This window comes from Bombus vancouverensis, chromosome 15 (genome assembly GCF_051014615.1).
Source record: "Bombus vancouverensis nearcticus chromosome 15, iyBomVanc1_principal, whole genome shotgun sequence".
Taxonomy (NCBI): Eukaryota; Metazoa; Arthropoda; class Insecta; order Hymenoptera; family Apidae; genus Bombus; species Bombus vancouverensis.
The window spans coordinates 10,650,703-10,671,706 of NC_134925.1; the positions used below are offsets into that span (position 1 = coordinate 10,650,703).

Consider the following 21,004-nt stretch of genomic DNA (forward strand, 5'->3'; position numbering starts at 1 on the left):
CTATATGTACATAATGATCGAATTGCAAGTGTCAAAGATACATATGTATGTGAACAAAAATAGACCACAAGAATGTGCATCACGAACTTTTCGTTCAATTGGCTAGTTACGACTTGGCTAGCAAAAGCTAGTTTTAGCTAAGATATGCTATTTATATTCGTTTATTAGATTTAATCTTAAGTGCGACGTAACTGAGAGCGGACTTGTCAAATATAACTTTTTATATTCACTCTGTTACTCTTAAATCTAAAAACGATACTTTGATGAAACAAAAATTCACAGTTTAGTACCAAGTTTAAACACAGTTAATTATGAAAAGTACCAAAATAGGAAAATAGCTTTTCCGATGAATACTTGCAATTAACTTGAGTACATTTCGAGATGATTCGAAGTGGAGGATATAAGAGGCCGACGACCGTTCTTGTGTTGCATCATTAAGTTTCAATCGTTCAAAGAAGCGGCACCCATCTTCTGTGTAAACGTGTTATTCGTCAGCAAAAAATTCTGTGTTTAATAAAGTTTTATATTTCTACGTAATTAAAATGGTAAGAAAAATTCACAATTCGGTCCAAAGTGACTACTGTAGTCAAAGTAACAGAAAGAAAAAGATGAAATAAAAAATTCAACTAAATAATAAATCATTAATACACTATTAGTCTGAATAACATTCTGTTTATTATTAAACGATGTAAAAATTAATTTCCTGTATTCTAATTTTCTTTGGAAAAGAAGTGATGATTCGATATTTTGAATTCAAAAGGGCAATTGTATATACGATAAGAGCAAGGGTTGAAGAAAAAGATCATTATAGAAAAAATTTTTACGTTTCAGCGTGAGTGTATATCTATTCATGTCGGTCAAGCTGGCGTTCAAATTGGGAACGCTTGTTGGGAACTTTATTGTTTGGAACATGGAATACAACCGGATGGACAAATGCCATCAGATAAGTTTGTTGGCGATGATAGCTTTAGCACTTTCTTCAGTGAAACCAGCTCCGGAAAACATGTGCCCAGAGCAGTATTTGTTGATTTGGAACCTACAGTAGTTGGTAAGAGAAAAAAGGAGTCATTAGATCATTAAAAATTTGATATTCAGAAACAGTGACGATATTGTTTATGCGTTTGTAGACGAGGTTCGAACTGGGACGTACAAGCATCTTTTCCATCCAGAACAATTGATCACTGGCAAGGAAGATGCAGCAAATAATTATGCTCGTGGTCATTATACAATTGGTAAAGAAATTGTCGACCTGGTTATCGATCGAATTCGTAAATTAGCGGATCAATGTACCGGATTACAGGGATTTCTTATCTTTCATTCGTTCGGTGGTGGTACTGGATCAGGATTTGCTTCCCTATTAATGGAGCGTCTTTCTGTTGACTACGGAAAGAAATCTAAATTAGAATTTGCGATATATCCAGCTCCGAGAATTTCCACGGCAGTTGTTGAACCATACAATTCCATTCTTACCACTCATACGACTCTCGAGCATTCAGACTGCGCTTTTATGGTCGATAACGAAGCGATCTACGATATCTGTCAACGTAATCTGGATATCGAGAGACCAACTTACACTAATCTTAATCGGTTAATCGGACAGATTGTTTCTTCCATAACAGCTTCGTTGCGATTTGATGGTGCTTTAAACGTAGACTTAACCGAGTTTCAAACGAATTTAGTTCCTTATCCAAGAATCCACTTCCCTTTAGTTACGTATGCTCCTGTAATATCCGCCGAAAAAGCACATCACGAGCAACTCTCGGTCGCGGAAATCACCAACGCATGCTTCGAGCCAGCGAATCAAATGGTCAAATGCGATCCCAGGCACGGAAAATATATGGCTTGTTGCATGTTGTACAGAGGAGACGTGGTTCCAAAGGACGTAAATGCTGCAATCGCTATTATTAAAACGAAACGAACGATACAGTTTGTCGATTGGTGCCCGACAGGATTCAAAGTTGGTATAAATTATCAGCCACCAACAGCTGTACCAGGTGGAGATCTAGCTAAAGTTCAACGCGCTGTTTGTATGTTATCTAATACAACAGCTATTGCTGAAGCTTGGGCTCGTCTTGATCATAAATTCGACCTTATGTACGCTAAAAGAGCTTTTGTTCATTGGTACGTTGGAGAAGGCATGGAAGAGGGTGAGTTTTCCGAAGCTCGTGAGGATCTTGCAGCTCTTGAGAAGGATTACGAAGAGGTTGGGCTAGATTCGGTTGACGTAGAAACAGATAATGCCGACGAATACTGAATACTTATTTTTCTCATACCTTTAGTCCTTTGGTCTATTATTCGCTAATTTTCTCGTTTCACCACTTAACTCTGATTTTCGCGCTTTTCCTCATCTTTTTTAAAACTTCTACTGCCGAGAAATCTTGTCAGGAACAGATATTTTTTATCTTAACATATATAGTTAATAAATTGATATTGTAAAGTATAATGATGTATCATAAAAAGAGAAGATTGAAAAATAGTATGTAAATGTGACACATAACGTACTTACATACAATAGCTTAAATAGAGGCGGCACAAGAAGGGATAAGGCATATTTGGAATAAAGAAATTGAAGATGAAAATTATAACACGATGAGGAGTTATCCCACATATTTTCTTGTCAATCAGAGACGTATTTCGTTTGTTTCGTTTTATTGCATTACACAAACGGGGCTGGGGAGGCAAAATTAAATAGCGGATTAAATAGTTCAGCGCGACGCTTTAACAAATTAAAAACGTAAAAACATTAACAGTACAATATAGTTTCTTATCGTACGTAGACGTAATGCGATGGCAGTCTTGAGTCCTGGAAAGATGCTGTGATTGTTGCACGGTTATTTCAATTTTAAATTTTCTATGTTCTATTTCCTATTTTCTATTTTCATTCGTCTCCGGTATATGCATTTTTTTTAACTCGCTTTGCGATCTTCGACTCTTCTCTGTCTCGCGGCTTAATCCTCATTCGGTAATAGTTCTTTTATTTGCGATAAGCTTTTGCTCGTGGCAGTGTCTGGAAATAAAAAATCGAAGGGGAAACCTTTTATAAAGTACGATCCAACAACAACTTGTTTCCATTATTTATACTCGTGATGCATATCGAAACAGACATTGATTAAACAGTATGATTTTCAGAGACTAGTGAACAAAAAATGAGTTACACGCAATCCCGAATAATAACGTGTGACCGTATAAACACCATCATAGCAATCATGATTCTAACTGGCGACTATAGGATACGAAATCTAAGATTGCTGCAACTATGCGAATTACATTAGCATCAATAGCTCTTCTACTCTATAATAGTAATAACAATAATAATAATGAAAATTAAGAAAGAGAAGGAAGACATATTCTCACGCAGAAATTTCTATCCTACCTTTCTTCTTTGAACTTCTTCTTACGATTAGTATTTCCTGGATACAAAAAATTTGATGTAAGTCGCGGTATAACTATTCCAATTAGCAAGAAGATAAGTGGAAGATTCGTGTGAAGTGACAATTTTATTCCCGTCATCGATCATAACATAACCTTTTAAACAAATATCTGCTAAAAATGCGACATTGATCTACGCAAAGTCAACTGGTTAGAATCAATAATTGGAAAAAAAAAAAAAAGGAGAAAAGAAATATTAACGCATGTATAATCGAGAATAATGAATGAGGTGGATACGGATAAAGATACCAATTCCAATATTGTGTATTTTGTACATACGTACCAAAGTTAGGACTACCTACGCCTCGACTGGCTTCTTCTTCTCTTTCTTCTTCTTTAGGAAAGATGGTGTCCTAAGGCCTTTCTTCTTCTTCTTTTCCTTTTTCGGCGACTCCTCGCTAACGCTCACATCCTGCGACACGGAACCCTTAACACGGAAGGTCCCAACCGTAACCATAAACCTTTCTGCATGCACATGCAAGTAGCCAATTCGCCTTTTCCTTCTTTCTCCCTACAAGCTCGCACACGCGCGCGCGCGCCTGCTCTTTCTTCCTCGAATCTTTTCTCCCATTATGTATCGTTTTATCAATATATGTATATATATATGTACAGTACTATGCAAAAATGTTAAACCATCTATAAAAAAGGAAGTATTTCATTTTTATGAACGAGTATAACGATACTTGATGTTGTTCGAACTCTGTTATTACTTTCAAAAATTTAATTCACGAATTGTCAGTATAGCTGAACTTCCCTAATTCGAATTTCTATAACTTTATTCTGTAGTATGAATCCGCTATGAAAATCTTTACATATTGAAATATAAACTTATTATAGTTCGAATTATTTGTCATATGACTAGGCATGTTATTTTACCCTCATAATTCGAATTCGAAGAAACCTAACCTTTGCAAGTAAAAGTTTACTAGCTATAAGTTGAAGTTTGGGGCCGGTTACTTTTACGATTCGAAATACATAATTATAATTATAATTGCATATATATACATTACGGCAAACAATTCTATATCAATTTGTACTCACTGTAGAGAATATCTGAAGGTTTGTCTTTATTTGAATCATAGTGGTATAAGTCAGACCACTGATTACACAAAACAGTATTCTATGTTTATTATTATACAGTATTGATTATATTTTTGCACGCCATGAAAACGTACTGTGGCAGAAAATGAAGTTACAGTTTAATTAATTATAAAAAATAATAAATGATAATTTAAAAAAATTCAACTTCTCAAAATCTTGACTTACACCACTATGACTTTCAAAATATCATATAACACTGTATGGTATGGAAATATTTCCTAAATATTACCTGCAATTATGAGATCATCGTCGTAGATGGTCTAAAATGTTTCCATAGTATTGTACATACATATATGTATAAATACACGCGCACGTGTGTCCCATTTTCTTTTCCTTCGCCCCTTAGCGTTTTGCATGATCTTTATTGGATCCATAAAAATCGGTCATTCTTAGATTCATGCAAGCGAACACTATTGGCGTACTAGCTTATTCCTAGCATTATATCGCAGTTAATGACGAAGCAGCATTTGTGTATGATTCTTAAGATTCGTTCGATAAATTAAAGATGAGATTGTGATATAAAGATTCGTAAAAATTTACGATTAGTTTAAGATAAAAGATAATCACGACTAATTCTTTCATGTATAAAAAACGATGCGACATAGATTCGTTAGAAATAGTAAAAGACAAAAATGTGTAGCTTTATCATTTTACGAAACATCCTTATATGCAAAATGTGACACCGATCTTTAAATTGTTATAATAAAGATTTAATGCATGATAAAAGGTATGTTCCAATCTTGTGACTGTGTGTATATATGCGATATATATTTCGTTATCGCATATATACTTTGAGAATCCTCGAGCTTTTCTTTCGATAATTCATCGCTCCCTTTTATTTTTGCATTTTTCAAGTTCTATTAATCGACAATATAGCATGATAAAGGTTGAAGTTATATAAGATATTATTGCACATTTGTGATAAAACTCGAGGATAATGATAATATTTAAGTTAAGATGACGTAAGAAACAAACCTCTTTACTACTTTGAGAAAATGTACTGTGATGCGCATCAGAGTGATCGCCGTTTACGGTATTTTCCCCTGAAACAATAAGGTGAGAAATATTACACGTTGTCTACAAATTTTGTATATAAATGATAAAGAAGGGAAGCATAATATCATGTAAAATCTATGTTTACAAATACTCACGCTTACCTCGAAAACGAAAACCAAAGTATAATTCTTGTTTGCTCTTCAAGCGTTTCGAATATGCAGTCACATTATAACAACTGATAAAGATGTTAAAATGGATATTAAAATGATTTGTTTTGATCTCTGTATCTTGTTACTTTTAGGAAAATTATTTATTTCATAATCTTAATATGTTTCGCATACAAAACATGTACTCGATACAAATAAAAGAAAAAATAAATAAGAAAAGAAAGAAAAACTAAAAAAACAAAGTATGCAATATCAGGACACGAACAATGTGCATAATACAATTGCAAACACTAGATACAAACAATAAACAAAACGAGCACTGTGTAGAAATAGAATACAAATTAACATATCGTTTTATACCTTTGATAAATAAAAAAATTTCTTTGGTTTGTAGCAACAGAAAAGGAATATTTTTGTGGATATTTGAAAAAGTATTTTTTAAATAATCCTAGGAACTAAATTCTACGATGATGGTTCTACTATTGGTTTTCTCAAGTTATTAACTTAAAGAAACTCCACTAAAGCAAGTGTTACATCTTTGAGGAGATGAATTTCTGAAAAGGACGATGTTTGATCGTTTGATGAGATCATTTTAAAGGAATGCGTTATTGTTATTTTCTAAGTTATGACTAGATAATTCTTTGTCATTTACGATTTTTTCGGAATCACAAAATGTATAAGTATCATTAAGTCGTTTTCCTCCAATTTCTGCGTGTAAATCCACAATCTTCTCGTCTGATTCTTCTTCACCTATGGTTGATAACGGAGAATATTCTTGATTGTAATCCATAGGACAGGAATTCATACAATAAATACAATCAACGCACGCTTCTACAGCTTCAGTAGTCTCTGATAGTGTCATTGGTTCTTTTCTTCCTTTCTCAATTTCGAACAGATCATACGAACCTACATTGCAATCCATTTCAACGAGTTTTTCTAAACTTTCAGATAGACCAGGCTCAACTTCTTCCTTATTTTGTCTATGCGATGTTTTATTTTCAACACTGCTCTCGACATCTAAACTTCTCTCTATTCGGAAGTTCAATTCAACTGCTTCTTTATCAGTATTTATTGGCTTCGCTTTCACTATTGTACGAAACTCGAAAATTGCGTCTGCTTCTGTTTCAACAGATTGATTATTCTCCTCGTCTAAAGCCAAATTCTCAAAAGAAATCGATGTAACTCCCATACTTCGATCAGATCTTTTTGATTCATCACTGTTTATCATTGTTGTCAAATTATCCACCCGCTGCCCGATTTCCTCTTTTTCATTGTTACTAGTATTACTGTCTTCTTTTTCTTTCAACTCTACAGCCTTAGAAGTCTCTGATAGTTTTGCTACTTCTTCTTCCCTTGTATCAATTTCAGGTAAATTATCCGAATCTATATTCCAACCCTTCTCAGCAAGCTTCTCTAAATTTTCAGGTAGACTGAGTTCAACTTTTTCCTTATCTTTTTTATGAGATTTTTTATTTCCAACATCTGAATTTATATTCCAATCTATCTCAGCGAGTTTCTCTAGACTTTCAGATAGACCGGACTCAACTTCTTCCATATTTTGCCTATGCGATTTTTTATTTTCAACACTGCTCTCAACATCAAAATTTCTCTCTATTCGGAAGTTCAGTTCAAATTCCTTTTTATCAGTATTTGTTGGCTTCGCCTTCACTAGTGTATGAAATTCGAAAATTGCTGCTTCCATCATGTCATCTGCTTCTGCTGTTGTTTCAGGAGACTGATCATTCTTCTCGTGTAAAACCAGATTTTCAAAAGCGGTAACAGTCGGTGCAACTTGTGTGTTTCGATCAGATGCTTTTTTTAATTTGTCACTGTTTACCGTCGTTGTCAAATCCTTCTGCTGCCCGATGTTTTCTTCGTCATTGTTAACAGTATCATTGTTCCCTTTTTCTCTCAGCTCTATATTTGCATAGGTTTTTGCTTTTTTAATTTCATCGCATGCATCGATCACATGGTGAATAACTTCATGTATAACGATAACAGGCGTAGTTTGATTGGTCTGAGTCTTTTCGATTTCTTTCGGCGTGTGTTTATTATCTTTTACGTTCAAACATAATTTTGGAGTTGAGAATTGCCAAGAAATGGTTGATAACGGCGAACTAGATCGATCATTTAACTCTATACTCGAGAGAGTATCATAAACTTTTTGAAAAATTTCATTTACTAGACAGTAAATGATCACATACGTGTCATTTCCATTAAGTTCTGCGATAATTTCATTCGCTATATTGCTTATGTCATTTCGAAAATATTCACCGGTAGTTTCCAGCAATTCTAAAGTCGTGTCGGTGAATAGTTCCAACATATCAGATCCTTCGTTCGAACGAATTTCAACTTGTCCATTATCAAAACATACATCGTTATTTATTGTCTTATTATCGTTAGAAAGCTCACACTTTTCACTGTCGGATAACGAATTGAACCAAATATAATTATCAGTTTTATCGTCTATGCAGTCCTTTTTTTCCCATTGTTGTTGTTCGTTTTTGGGACTTTTCTCCTCGTTTGATTGCAAAAAGCAATCCTGCTCCAAGTTATTATTGGGTTCAGATGTAAATGTTGATAACTTCGACGATTTGTCTATCATCATTTTATCGATATTTTCGTGATCATTTTCTGAATTTATACATGGTGTCAAACTGTATATTAAACTCATATCGGACGGATCTAAACTATATTTCTTTGAGACTTTAAGTTCAGGAGAAGATAAAGCGATTAATCTTGTTTTCGTTGGTGGTATGTTTGAATCAATACAGCTTACTATTTCGGTAATCTGTTCCATAGAGCTTGTATCGATCGACTTCAAATTCGTTTTATCATTTCTATCTTTTTCTTTCATTTTTTCGTTAGAAGACGGAACATTCAATGAATTTACGTTATTTTTCATTTCCAATGATCTACGAACTTTAGATTTTCTTTTCTTGGTCGATTCTTCTTGTGTTTTTTTGTCTTCAAAGTAAACCGAATTTGGAACTTGTTCAAGACCATTGTATTTCGTGTCACCCAAGCAATTTACTTGCTCACCAGTTAATATAACTGGAGGACAAGGACGGTAGTCGATTAACTTAGTTACTAACCGCTCTGCGATTATGTCACCTCGGACAATTTCTAAACGTGGTTCGTATCGATATAGTTCAGCAACTGGACAATGACGGTGTTTATTAATAACGCAGGCATCATTTTCAATCTTGTTCTCACATTTGTTTTTGCATTGAATGCAGAACCTGCTCGGTGAACCAAGATCTGCAACCATAGTGTCCCATTACACCACAATCGTATTTTAATATTTGCTCCTTTCGTTTATCTTCTTTCTCAGAAGATATTTATTATGATCACGGATGCTCACACCTGCGTATCTGAGAAATTTCTTGTATTCGCAACAGCTGATAAAATGAAAAGTATAATATCTTAAAATCTTTCAACTGTAACATCAAACAAATCAAACAAATTGGTCCGAGTATATCCCGGGACAAATTGATTTCTTAAAAATCGTGTCAGTCATTACCATACTCGAGTTGTGCACACAGCTTTTATAAATTACATTTACTATAATTCGTAATTCAAGGAAGAAATTATAATGAGAACAGAATATTATTTATTAATGCGATGCAAGGTAGTTAACATGCAATCTAGGACAAAAATTAAAAAAAGGGAAAGAATATAGAGGAAATAACACTTATATTCCTGTACCAAACATAAATATGCAAAATGTTTATGCGAATGTAAGTACATCCATGCAAGGTGCAAGCGTTAGTGATCATAAATAAAGGTGACAAATTAAGGTAGGGAAAAAATGTAATGATAAATTGCAACACCTTCGTGCTTATGGAACAAGCCTTGCGATCGTTATCATTAATTATACGAAATTTCATTTAAAAATGCAATATTATGAAACACATAGAAGACAGGAGGAATAAGACTTAAAAAAGAAAATGTAAAAGTAATACGACACAAGACTGCCCATATATTATATTGAACATGCATACTGCACGTTTCTTCGATCATTTTCAAAATATCTCCGCCTCTATGAAAATGATCGATTTAAAGTGCATAAGCTCTGGAAGCTAAAAATTGTAAAAAAATAGCTTACCGTCGCTCAATACAACTTCAGGTTGACTTGGTGCAGGCACTTGTTTCGTTTCTATCCGTAGAACTCGGGGTTCTGAAAGTAATTGAGACACGATGCATTGATCGATTTATTTTTCAGTTCTGAGATAACAATAAAATACAAAAAACATATGAGAATTTGTTATTACTTACCATCTCTGCTCTCTTCTTCTGTTTCCGAAGTTACAGATACCGGCGATTGAATTGGACTTTTGGCAGTGCTTGATTCGTGTGTTGCCCGACTAACATTGAATGATGACAATGCTTCCGATTCTGATTGCGATTCATCATCTGTAAAACAAGAAAAGATCAAACCAAAATTAGATTTACTCACTATGTAAATTTTCAATTGAGGGCAAGTTTATATGCTATTTTGCTTACAGATATCTCCTTTTTGTTTGCGTTCAACTTCTCTCTTATACTGATCGAGTTCTTGATCGGTAACAGCATCGAAAGGATTTTTGGCATACGGTGTCTTGTAAACCATTGCGTTGTGTTGAAACCCTCTTTGAATGATACCTTTACTGGCTGCCCCTACCAACACTACTTGTTCTCCTGTTCCGCTAATAGTGGCATCCTTTCATAAGCGAATGAATGTTCTCATCAATATATATTTTATCAAAAAATAGGATGTATAATTTAATAAGATAGTAAATTAATAAATTATTATAATTTTAATTTCGAGTTATTACTTTAAAATGTGTCACATCACCTGCATTTTTTTGGCTTCTTCCCATGTAACTCCTTCTAATATGTGGGATTGTGGTCCAGCTGATATCTTATCTGCCCTACGGTAATCCTTTATCTAAACAAAAAAGCACAGCTCCAAGGGTTTATTCAGTTTGCAAATACAAAATATTTATATATTATTTCATTGAAATATTTTAAGAAGTGAATGTAAACTGAATCAATGCAATTTCATGTTACTTACCTGTTGTTGTAATTGTTTAAATTCCTTTGGATTGGTATTTTTCGGTACAAATTGAAGGGCACTGTCGATCTTCACCGGTGTACTGCTATGCGTCGGAGATCCGTCTGATACCCACTGCACACAAAACCAGAACGTTAGTCGACCCTTATCGATAATTCGACATCCAACACAGCATTATGAGATACCTATTTTCGCATTGTCTGCGTATGTTATGTGTGCCTGCTTTGCTGGTGATGTCGTCTCGTTATCATTTCAATCAATTTGAATGCGTAACATTATTAATGTTGCAACATTTTAGACTGTTCATTTGCCAAATTCAAGTACACATTTTTCGATTAATTTACCTACGATCTTATCTCCTTACAGCATTAAAAAAATTACGTCTACGTCTATTTACGCCTATATATACTACTGTCATTAACAGCGAATATTCTTCGAATGTTTCATATCTACCTCCCTCTGATCTAGGGTCGATCGATCTGGTTTTGTAAATGCAGTGGGACGAAGAGTTGAATATCCATCCCTTCGACGACACGATTTTAACAGGCACACATTCATACACAGTTTCGAATGTGAATCAGTCAAATAATGATATCCATGCGCATCATATGACTATCTTAAATTCGATGCTCATACAACAGAGTTAAAATGCCATAAACTCGACAAAATGCTCGAGAATAAGGCTATTATTTGTTCATCGAATCGATCATTGAAACATAGATTCATAACACACTTCAATAAAATTCTTTCTATTTTTTTCTTCATTTTATACATGCTGCCATGCCGTTGTAAAGTAAAGAGAAGGGTTCTATCTTTTTCGAAAAATTACCTATACACGATAAACAGTAGACATATATTTATTTATATATTAATAAGCTACAAGAGAGAGGCGCGATAAAGTCCCATTATAACTTTAGTCAATCCACCGAAAGATACACAATATTATAGCAACATTTATTTAGAACTACATTTTATATTAATCATAAGTAGATCGTTGGGAATTTATTAGATGTATTAGATTGTATTCCCTTTTCCCTCTCTCTTTTCTTTCTTTTCACATGAATTTCTTCACAGTGTATTTTCTATTATAATATTATAAATTGGAATGTATCGAAGGTACGCAAATATCACTACGGAGATTATAAACAACGAATAAATGTAATATAATTGATCAGGAGGATTCAATGTTCAGAATAATCATGAACTTTTACTTTCAGTTACTTTCCATATGAGATCTTTTCTCTTTCGCCATGTCTTAAATGTATGCAATAAAGTATATTGAAAGAGAATAATGGACAACATGAAATATGATTAATTTGTTTTCTTAACTCAAAGGAATTAAGCAATATTTTTGAAAACTTGTACGATCTCTTTTCTTACAATTAACGATGATAATTACGTTTCGACAAATAACTTTATAGAAGATTATAAATGTAACAACATGTGCATGTAAAATACCAATCTTAATATAAATGCAAATCTTGACATTGTCTTAATAGTATTTTTTTTTAATAATATTATGCAAGATCGTCTAATTCTTGCGCAAATTTCGTCTTCCTTTCCATACACTATTTTTTACTTTCTTCTATTATTTTTCTTTTTTATTTATCATTTATTTTAGAAGCACGCCGTTACATCTATTCAGTTTTGTTCTCAAAAGTGATGACTTCTACCTTTGTAATTTTCTTCGGATCAGGAGTTCCTGTTTCAAGTATTTCGACCTTTTGGTATACATTGGGCGAATTTAACCAACGTGACCTATCCGTGCCTTTACGGCCACCTTTCCAGAGCCTATAAAAAAGTGGGAACGTGATAAGTTATCTTCAATAATTGTGAAGCACCTTTATGTAACAAACATATTTACCCCTGTTTATAAAGTTCTTCTTCTTCGAGTAAATATCCCAAAGACGAGACTGCCGGTGGTACTTCTACATCGTTTCGAGGCCGCGGAGGTTCTCCTTTTACTAGTGGATTTCTGTATATATAGCCAGTTCGGAAACCCTGCGAATGACCCAATAACTTGTTAGCTATTACAGAATCAGTAATAAGCGAGAACGATGCAACGTTCCGGAATGAAAGAAAAAACAGAAGGATTGAGGTAAAGCAACGGAAGGTCTATATACTTACTGCATTATCGAGCATTCGCATAAGTGCCTCAAATTCAGTTCCACCAATTCGCCAACGCTTTTCGAGTTTCTCAGCAAGAGCAGTGGTTTCGGTGATTTGAGCCGTTTGTTGCGGTGTGGGTGGTTTTCTCGAGGCTTCGAATATAGCTTTCTTAGACTCTTCGGAAATAAGATTTAAATTATCCAAACCAGCAGGCATTAGTTTTAACTGGGTCTCGCAAGCTAGGACCATATTGTAAACATTGAAGAAAGCTTCTTCGACAGTTTCTCCGCAGCAGAGAGCACCGCGATTCGTTAAAAGCATAACTTTATTCATCGGTCCAAGATTTCTTGCTATCTTCTCTTTTTCTTCTGGTTCAAAAAATCCACCTACATACTGATGCGTGCTTACCTCTCCTATTACTATACTTTCTTGTCCAATTGGCAGTAATCCGCACTTTAATGACGAGATCTGAGGAAATATATAATTAACAGAGACGCAAAATGTAAAAACAGAATAAAATATGCATTTCTTTACTCACAGCAGTAACGGACGGAGTGGTAATATGAACAATGCATTTTATATCAGGTCTAGCAGCGTGGATCGTTGAATGCAATTGAAACCCTGCCACATGAACACCAAAATTGGTTGTCCCCTGTTCCACGACCGTTCCTTGCATATCAACTTTAATCAAGCTTGAAGCAGTAACTTCGTGATACAACAGACCATACGGATTAACTAAAAAGTGTTCTTGATCTTGATTTAAGCGTGCTGTAATTTGTCCACCAACACCTTGAGTCCAACCATAGAGATCAAGCAGTCTAAATACTGCTGCCAATTTGCAGCGCAATAGTTTCTCTCCCTTTGCATAACCCATACTTTCGACACCGCGTATATCGTTGATAGGTAATACACAATTAGAAGCTGTAAGAGAATTAGTTAGATAAGCATTTGATAAAACACAATTGAATAACTGGTATTTAATGAACTTACTTTTAAAAACATTTGCATTAAACCGAGCACCTTGTGCACCCATCATATCAGAGATTTGCTGTAGTAGACCTGATGGTCCAGCACCATCTTTCATTTGTGTCTCAATAATGCGTTCTAATTCTTCGCGAAAAAGTCGAGAATTCATCATCATTTCAACTCTCTTCCTTCTTTCCATCTCCCTCATATCCTACGCAAAAATGTAATGGAAAATATAATTTAAAAATATATCTTAGATATGCAACACTGTTGTGCGATTTCTCATTCAAGTCACATATACCGTCTGATAGTGGACTATTTTATATATGCCTAGAAATCCCAAAGAGATGGCTAAAAAGCGCAATATGTATCGAAAACGTTACACGTAGCACAAAAAGTAAGTACAAGATATCACAAAAATTCTTTTATTGCTTAACAAATTTTTTTCGAAATCTTACCGCATCGATGTCTGCAGGCCGCATTTTATTCTTCTCTTCTTCTGTCAAACCGTCCATTACCCCATTCGTATGTGGTTCAGTCAACGGTTGTTGCTGACTTGTGTCTGCCATTCTTGCTTAATTACTGTCCTTTGTTCCGAAATTATATCTTTTTCTCTCGTTGTTTGTTTTGTTTCCCGCAGATATAAACTGTACCAATATCACAAGCACTGACACTAGCACTAGATACGACACTGCCCCTATTACTAGTATCGTCGTCTCCACCACCACCTCCACCACCTCCTCCGCCACCACCGCCACCGCCGCCTCCTCCGCCGTCCTCCCCTGCCGTTGAACACCGACTAAAACAAAATGTTTTACATCATTATTAATAACTATTAATATGTTTTAATGTATTTTTAAAAATTAAAAGGAAAAATAAGGGACTCGTTTCTCGATTAGATATAATTCTTATCTTTCTAGTTAAATAGAACTGATTTAACTGATTTAATACATTATCTTTCAGTATTCTTTTGATTCTGACATAAGGGGTATATCATACTTCGTTATCTATAGGAAAGATAATTTTCAGGCGTTTCTCTGCTCATTTCGAATGTAGAAACCAATGAACACAAGAAAAGCGACAGGAGACAGCAAACGATCAATAAACTTCCGAGTAACAGTCAAGTAGAGTAAGGTGCGTCGAACGCGTAGATGGTAGGGGCAAATTACAAGAATCCTTAGTGCGACTGAAATCGTAGTTTCCTTTTTTCAAATTCTTACTACGTTTATTTATATCACGTGTTTCCATCGTCTTCCCCTATGGTCGTATCCTAATCCCCCTATCTTAACGCTATCTTTCATTTTATATTTTCCGTATCTCTTTTTATTCAGTCTTTAAATATACTACGACAATAAATGTATCTACATCCTGCCATTCTACTATCAAAAATAAAATATTTAATCTCTTATATTCTGGATTATGTCCTCTTGATTTTTTGCCGCCATCTTTATTTCTGATATTTCAAGTCTGTTTAAAATAACACGTATGCTAAAAATAGATACATCTTAAAACCATTGGAGCATAATTGTGACAAGAATAATACTTATAAGTGTCATCAGACTTCTAAGAATATTTGGTTAATAAAAGAAATGTAATACGGACATATAGAACTAATGCTGTTGAAGATTACATATTTAATGTGTGCTTTATTTTTTTTATGCTTATGCAACCAATGATTGCTCAGAAAACATAGAAAAATCTGAGCACTGAATAACACGAACTGTTTCTATAATACGAATTTATAATACAATTCTAAAGAACAGAAAAGGTTGCTTTGGTATATTATTGTTTAAATTAGTTCGTACAGTAAGAAAATAAATATATTTTGTATTGCATCTGTTCATCGTTAGATGTGTCAAGCACCATACACTAGAGTATCGCTAATAACCTTGTTTAACGGCTCTTGATAATTCGGAAGCGTATGCTTAACCCAAATTCTCAACTTCCGCAAATTCTACTCTAAACAGGCAAATTGCAGAGATCGTTCTACAAATTCTTTTACTGCTCATACGAAATACGTTTGCCACCATGTCTAGAGCGATTTTCTATTCAATTGCTTTTTTACCGCTCACTTTATCGATTTCGTTCCAAACGTTATCGTACACACAACGGTGGAGAAAAGGATTTTATTCAACAATTTCCTCAGTTCTTTTTAATTTCAGTAAACGTAATTATAATTTATTACTTCTACATTTTTAAAAACTAATACTACCTATTTTAAAATATGAACAAAATTCTGTAACTATATGCTACGTTGAAACAAATAAAAAGTACTGCAGTTTAAGTTATTGATCGAATAATGCACGTTGTTTAATATTAAAGTCATTGTGTTATTTTATAATAAGCAAATTGTTATATTGTTATACCAATATTTGAGATATATAATAATATAAATTTTATTTCTCATACGTTTAACAATAAAATTTACTTTCAAGATTAATCATAAACAGTATATATGATATAACAATAGCAATCGCTATTACAAAGTTCTATCCATATTTACATTATTATATATTTTAAATATTAATATGATTTTTCTCTTGTATTATATGTATCCTAACTTGGTTAATTTTTACATTAAATTTTATTGATTAGTATGTGACAGATAAAAGATATAAATGTTTATTAAATTATTTTATATTATTTTATCTCAATATTTAATTAGCGGAAAGAAAAAACCTAAAAAGATTTCTTATTTTAAACAGCTTCTTTATCTTACGTACGTACATAACTCATTATGACCAAGTAATGTCATTCCTTCAATTAACGTTCGTCAACGAACGCCAATTGAATTCTAGCCATTCACGGTTAATCGACATTACCTTGCTAACATTTATCTGTATCATGACGATATCAATTTTTCGCTTTCTCGTATATTTCATAAGAATAATTATTAAATTTATACGTCTGTTTAAATATGTGTTTTTTGAGAAAAATATAAAAACTGGTCAAACAAGTTACGAGACCTGTTAGTATTTCGTGGAAAGGAGCCAATTAGGATGAAAAACGTAGATAATGTATTGAACTATCGAGATAGTGAACTGAATGCGCGTATTGCGCGCGAGATACTTAATGCGACGCGTCCGCTGTTTCTCGACGCGATGATGTCATAACTTAAAACGTAAAGCTTACTATCGGTGCTCGTTGGGCGATACTACGTTTGCCCGGGCATAATGAAAGGCACGATCGTTGTAGTCTATGTCAATATAGTACATTCGTAGAACAGATCTTTTAACGAAATAACGAACCATTTGTTATTATATACGTTTTACTTAAATTCGTTTTCCATTATTAATAACAACATTATTTTCAATGAAATAATATTTCGAATAGTAATACTATTCAAAAATATGTAATAAGATTCAAAGGAACAGCAAATTATAATTACAGGTAAATTCAAGTGAAATGCATTTAAATCAATCAAAAGTTGAAAAATGACGAAGAGATAAATCAACACACTAGCAAACGCACAGGTGAGCGTGCCTACTATAGAATCGAAACTCGAGAGTAGCAAGTTTATTTCCAAGCGACGATAGATTGCGCGCGGGCGGTCTGGAGTTTGTAACAAAAAAAAAAGACGTCAACGATTATGCAGCAACCTATTGGACCTACGTGTTAAATAATACTTTTCACGGTAAAATTGGTGATGATTTAAGATTTTTGTTTAAGACACTTGCCTACACGAGAATATCCGCGTTGCATTGTTATTTTCCCACCATTTACGAATTCGATCATAAGGACGTTGAGACGAACTCAGCGTACGGTTATTCGTGTGAATACGCCCAAATGACCACTACATGTATGTCAATTTAATCCTCTACAAACAAATGCGAGCAATTTCGTGTACACAACCGTGCGTGCCCGCGACATTCAGAAGTAAATTTAATAGTATAAAAGAGAATCAACTTGTACACTGGTTACACCTTGTCGAGCTTTTTTGTCCTGACACTACTAGGCGGAGCAGTGTAACCAATTGATTAAATACACGTAGAGAATAACGAAAGGAAACTGAGTCTCGCCTGCTGTTCAAATAATGACACACTTATTTATCACTGTACAGACAACATCCATATAGAACACTAAAATAATATCAACTTTTAAATTCATGAAATAAAAACCTGCAATGAATATAGTTTTTAGTTTCAACTGAATGGTTCCCGCCGGTCATAGTTTACGCAATGCTGTGAAACATTATGTTAAGTGAAAGAATGTAGTAGCAAATTGCAATCGCGTTTAAGATTAAATTTTTCATTAGAACTGTATGTTTAACATGAATATAGAAATAAAAGAAGGTCAATGGTATAACAATGCAAATGGCGATACAGCAATGGTGAGTAATGGGTTTCAATGGCGCAATTATGACAGCGAGTATCTTGACAGTAATTATCTACGTACCTTTACTCAATATACTACAACTGATGAGAAGATACACGACAGGCGAAATTATAAAATATATTCGAAAAATGCATCTACACAAGCACACAAAGTCATTCAACATTGTCGCTCAATCGACTCGACTCGACTCGACACTACACCAACTCGGCACGGTATGACACACCCCTTACGCTACGTCATTCTTGTCAATTATTTCGAACCACGTTCTCTCGTACAGAGTGTTGGAACTTTCCAAGTGATTCGTATTTACAGTGGTATTTTTTGCTATTAGTTAGTGAAGTAGTGACTTACCTAGCGCAAAATCGGCAACTATCGTCAATGATCGATATATCCGTATTCGTTTGGGGAACCGTTCGACTCGCTGTTCGTATCACCGAGCGGTCGTTCCGTTCGGTGGACAGCTTCCCCGCCCCCGTCGCCGTCGATGCTCTTCCGGCGGCTGGCAAACCTTCCCCAAGCCTCCTCCTCCACCTCCTAGTAACTTCGCTCCTACTACCACCACTACTATTCCTACCACCACCACTTCCACTTCCACTTCTACCTCTATCTTCTGTTCACCACTTTCGTTACAACCACTTCGAGCTTTATATCTCCTTTTCTCTTTCTGTATTTACTTTTCCAACCAGCTCTACCTTTTAACCTATGCTTTTATAATTTATTTATATTATATAACATGTATTTATGTCAGTCAGAATACTCATACTTGGCCCCCTTTCGACTGTGTACAGAGGTCGATTCTCCTAAATGATGTATTAAAACTTGGTTATCAAGTGTGAATATTTCGTCTTCGTCTGTACTGTACACTGCTCCGCATTCCTGCTTTTTTCCTCCAACTAATTGTACAATGGGCACGCGGTTCGTGCGCACAATACTGCTGCGCAACTAATCTGAAAGCGACCCAATGAGAAATCGCTTCTCGAAAATATATCGTCTGATTGGCTACCTTTCAAGTTATCGTCCAATCAAAACGTTCGAGTTTTGTACAACCAATGAAATATTACGTACAATACGTATGTACCAAAAATCATCGAAAGTCGATATGTTACGATTAATCGATAATATTTTTTTGCTGCGGCAATATAAAGTACTTTAAACAGTAAAAAGTCGAATCTTTGTCATTTATTAATAAATTGACAATGCAGATTGAAATATTATCATTACAAGTTAATCTTAATATTTCCTTCCCTACATAATTCTATATAGCAATAGTTATATCGAATAATATATCGTTTTACATCTTAATTTTAATGTAACATATACTTCTCATATATACATGTGTTTATCCATTCACTTATGTATTCGATTCATTTCTCTTTCCTCATATTCTATCAATGCAAATATATATATATATATATATATATATATATATATATATATATGTGCACACCTTTGATATACATCGTTCGATTTGGATCGCATGCTTTGAAAATGTTAAACAATGCGCTTTACAAAGAATATACTTACTGCTACTAATAAGTTATTAATTTAAAGTAGCTACAATAAAATAAAATGAAATTAATTTTATCAATGAATATTTAATATGTTAATATTATTCGTAATATTTGAATTATCGATCATTAACATAGAATAGCTGGATTAAAGCGGTCCGAGCATAAACAAATCGGCGGGCAGCAAACCGGGTTTCGTAGTAATATAACGGGCAATGTAGTAGTACCGTAGAACGGATCGCATGCCTTTAAAGGTACTATATTATACATATAGTCAGTTTATAGTTTACGCTACACGAGTCTATAGTATTACTCCCCACTCAGAATGATAGTCAAGTGTCACTGGCCGTAACTGGTCTGAGCATCGCTCGAGCGCTTGTGTTCGCCAAACGGCGGGCTAAATAATACTGACAAGGAACACTATTTAATCGATGATATAATTGCATAGCTTTTTTAAAGAAAAATATTTAACAAAATGTTATTAACAAATGGCATAGAAGCTAGATCTCTTGTTGCTTACTGTATCTTTTTTTGTAGCGAATCAGAAACGGTCCATTTAAGCAAGCATTGCATACTTAATTTTATTTCATAATTTCAACATTAAAGAAATTTTAATATTATATTTTTTTGATTTACATACTTTTTCACGTAGAACTATTCCCTTGTTGATTGTGTACCACGATGACTGGAACATTCTGTATAAGCGATATTCTTGCTTTTGTAGAGTGCCCTGTCGAATCATATAAAAGAGTCTACATATGTGATTCGACTATAAACTGAATAACATTCTTCGTGGGTTAGAAGGTTAAAGTACATCGATAAACTTCATAAATAAGATTCCATATCTCGATTTAACGAGAATTATTGTTAAACAGAAATTTAGTATTTTCATATATGATTCCCATCTTTCTTTCCATATTATCTTTATTTTTTAGGTTCAATTTCATATTAAATTTTCAAACATCTTCGCATGTGATATTAAAAAGGTATGAAAACATCAATATATAATATAAAAGTCTTATGTTAAGCGATTTTAATACATTTTATATAACTCCGACGAGTAATAAACAATATCTTCGGATGAGTAATAAATTCAATTATTGCAATCTTTTACTTAACAGGAATGATGAACAATAAGTTGTAAAAATTTTATGAGATCTTCTGACTATTACTAGATATAAATATCTTTGATTTATTTATTCCTTGTACCGAAGTAACGTACGTTCGTTACAGCTCATTTTGTATGTTGTTCTTTTTTGTTGTAACTTCTTATCAATGTTTCCAATGCTGTACATTATGTGACACCTTTTTCTTATCTTAACTTAGCCTTAGAATGT

General features: G+C 33.9%; 2 protein-coding genes across 7 annotated transcripts; one reads left to right on the forward strand and one right to left on the reverse strand.

Moving 5' to 3' along the window:
• Window positions 1–16: 16 nt before the first annotated feature.
• Window positions 17–2,579, forward strand: LOC117166334 (tubulin alpha-1 chain). Its single transcript, XM_033350221.2, has 3 exons — window positions 17–545; window positions 832–1,048; window positions 1,128–2,579. Exons 1-3 carry the CDS (start codon window positions 543–545, stop codon window positions 2,252–2,254), a joined length of 1,347 nt encoding a protein of 448 aa, XP_033206112.1. The 5' UTR covers window positions 17–542; the 3' UTR covers window positions 2,255–2,579.
• Window positions 2,580–2,632: 53 nt separating this feature from the next.
• On the reverse strand, window positions 2,633–19,048 carry hts (adducin 1-like protein hts). Of its 6 annotated transcripts, XR_004466223.2 has the most exons (16): window positions 18,511–19,026; window positions 14,283–14,623; window positions 13,849–14,035; window positions 13,397–13,779; window positions 12,877–13,326; window positions 12,614–12,750; window positions 12,423–12,540; window positions 10,750–10,863; window positions 10,531–10,623; window positions 10,200–10,395; window positions 9,972–10,109; window positions 9,802–9,873; window positions 5,506–5,573; window positions 3,713–3,856; window positions 3,374–3,410; window positions 2,633–3,007 (listed from the first exon to the last, which is right to left on the reverse strand). XR_004466223.2 is itself a non-coding variant. In XM_033350216.2 (15 exons), the coding sequence occupies exons 2-14, from the start codon at window positions 14,391–14,393 to the stop codon at window positions 3,728–3,730; spliced, it is 2,181 nt and encodes a 726-aa protein (XP_033206107.1). In that variant the 5' UTR covers window positions 14,394–14,623; window positions 18,511–19,025; the 3' UTR covers window positions 2,633–3,007; window positions 3,713–3,727. The 6 variants fall into 6 exon arrangements, 5 of the variants coding, with proteins under 5 accessions (XP_033206107.1, XP_033206106.1, XP_076481277.1 ...); XM_033350216.2 differs by lacking the exon at window positions 3,374–3,410 and having other exon boundaries at window positions 3,713–3,841; window positions 18,511–19,025; XM_033350215.2 differs by lacking the exon at window positions 3,374–3,410 and having other exon boundaries at window positions 18,511–19,025.
• Window positions 19,049–21,004: the final 1,956 nt, after the last annotated feature.

Excerpts from the sequence above, each read along its gene's own strand:
- LOC117166334 (XM_033350221.2), top strand. Across the intron at positions 1,049-1,127 it reads TTTGGAACCTACAGTAGTTG|ACGAGGTTCGAACTGGGACG; the intron begins GTAAGAGAAAAA and ends ATGCGTTTGTAG.
- hts (XM_033350214.2), bottom strand. The coding sequence starts at position 14,393 with ATGGCAGACACAAGTCAGCAACAACCGTTGACTGAACCACATACGAAT. Across the intron at positions 10,864-12,422 it reads ATCCGAAGAAAATTACAAAG|TGGGTATCAGACGGATCTCC; the intron begins GTAGAAGTCATC and ends TTTTGTGTGCAG. Across the intron at positions 8,955-9,801 it reads TGAAGTTGTATTGAGCGACG|ATCTTGGTTCACCGAGCAGG; the intron begins GTAAGCTATTTT and ends CTATGGTTGCAG.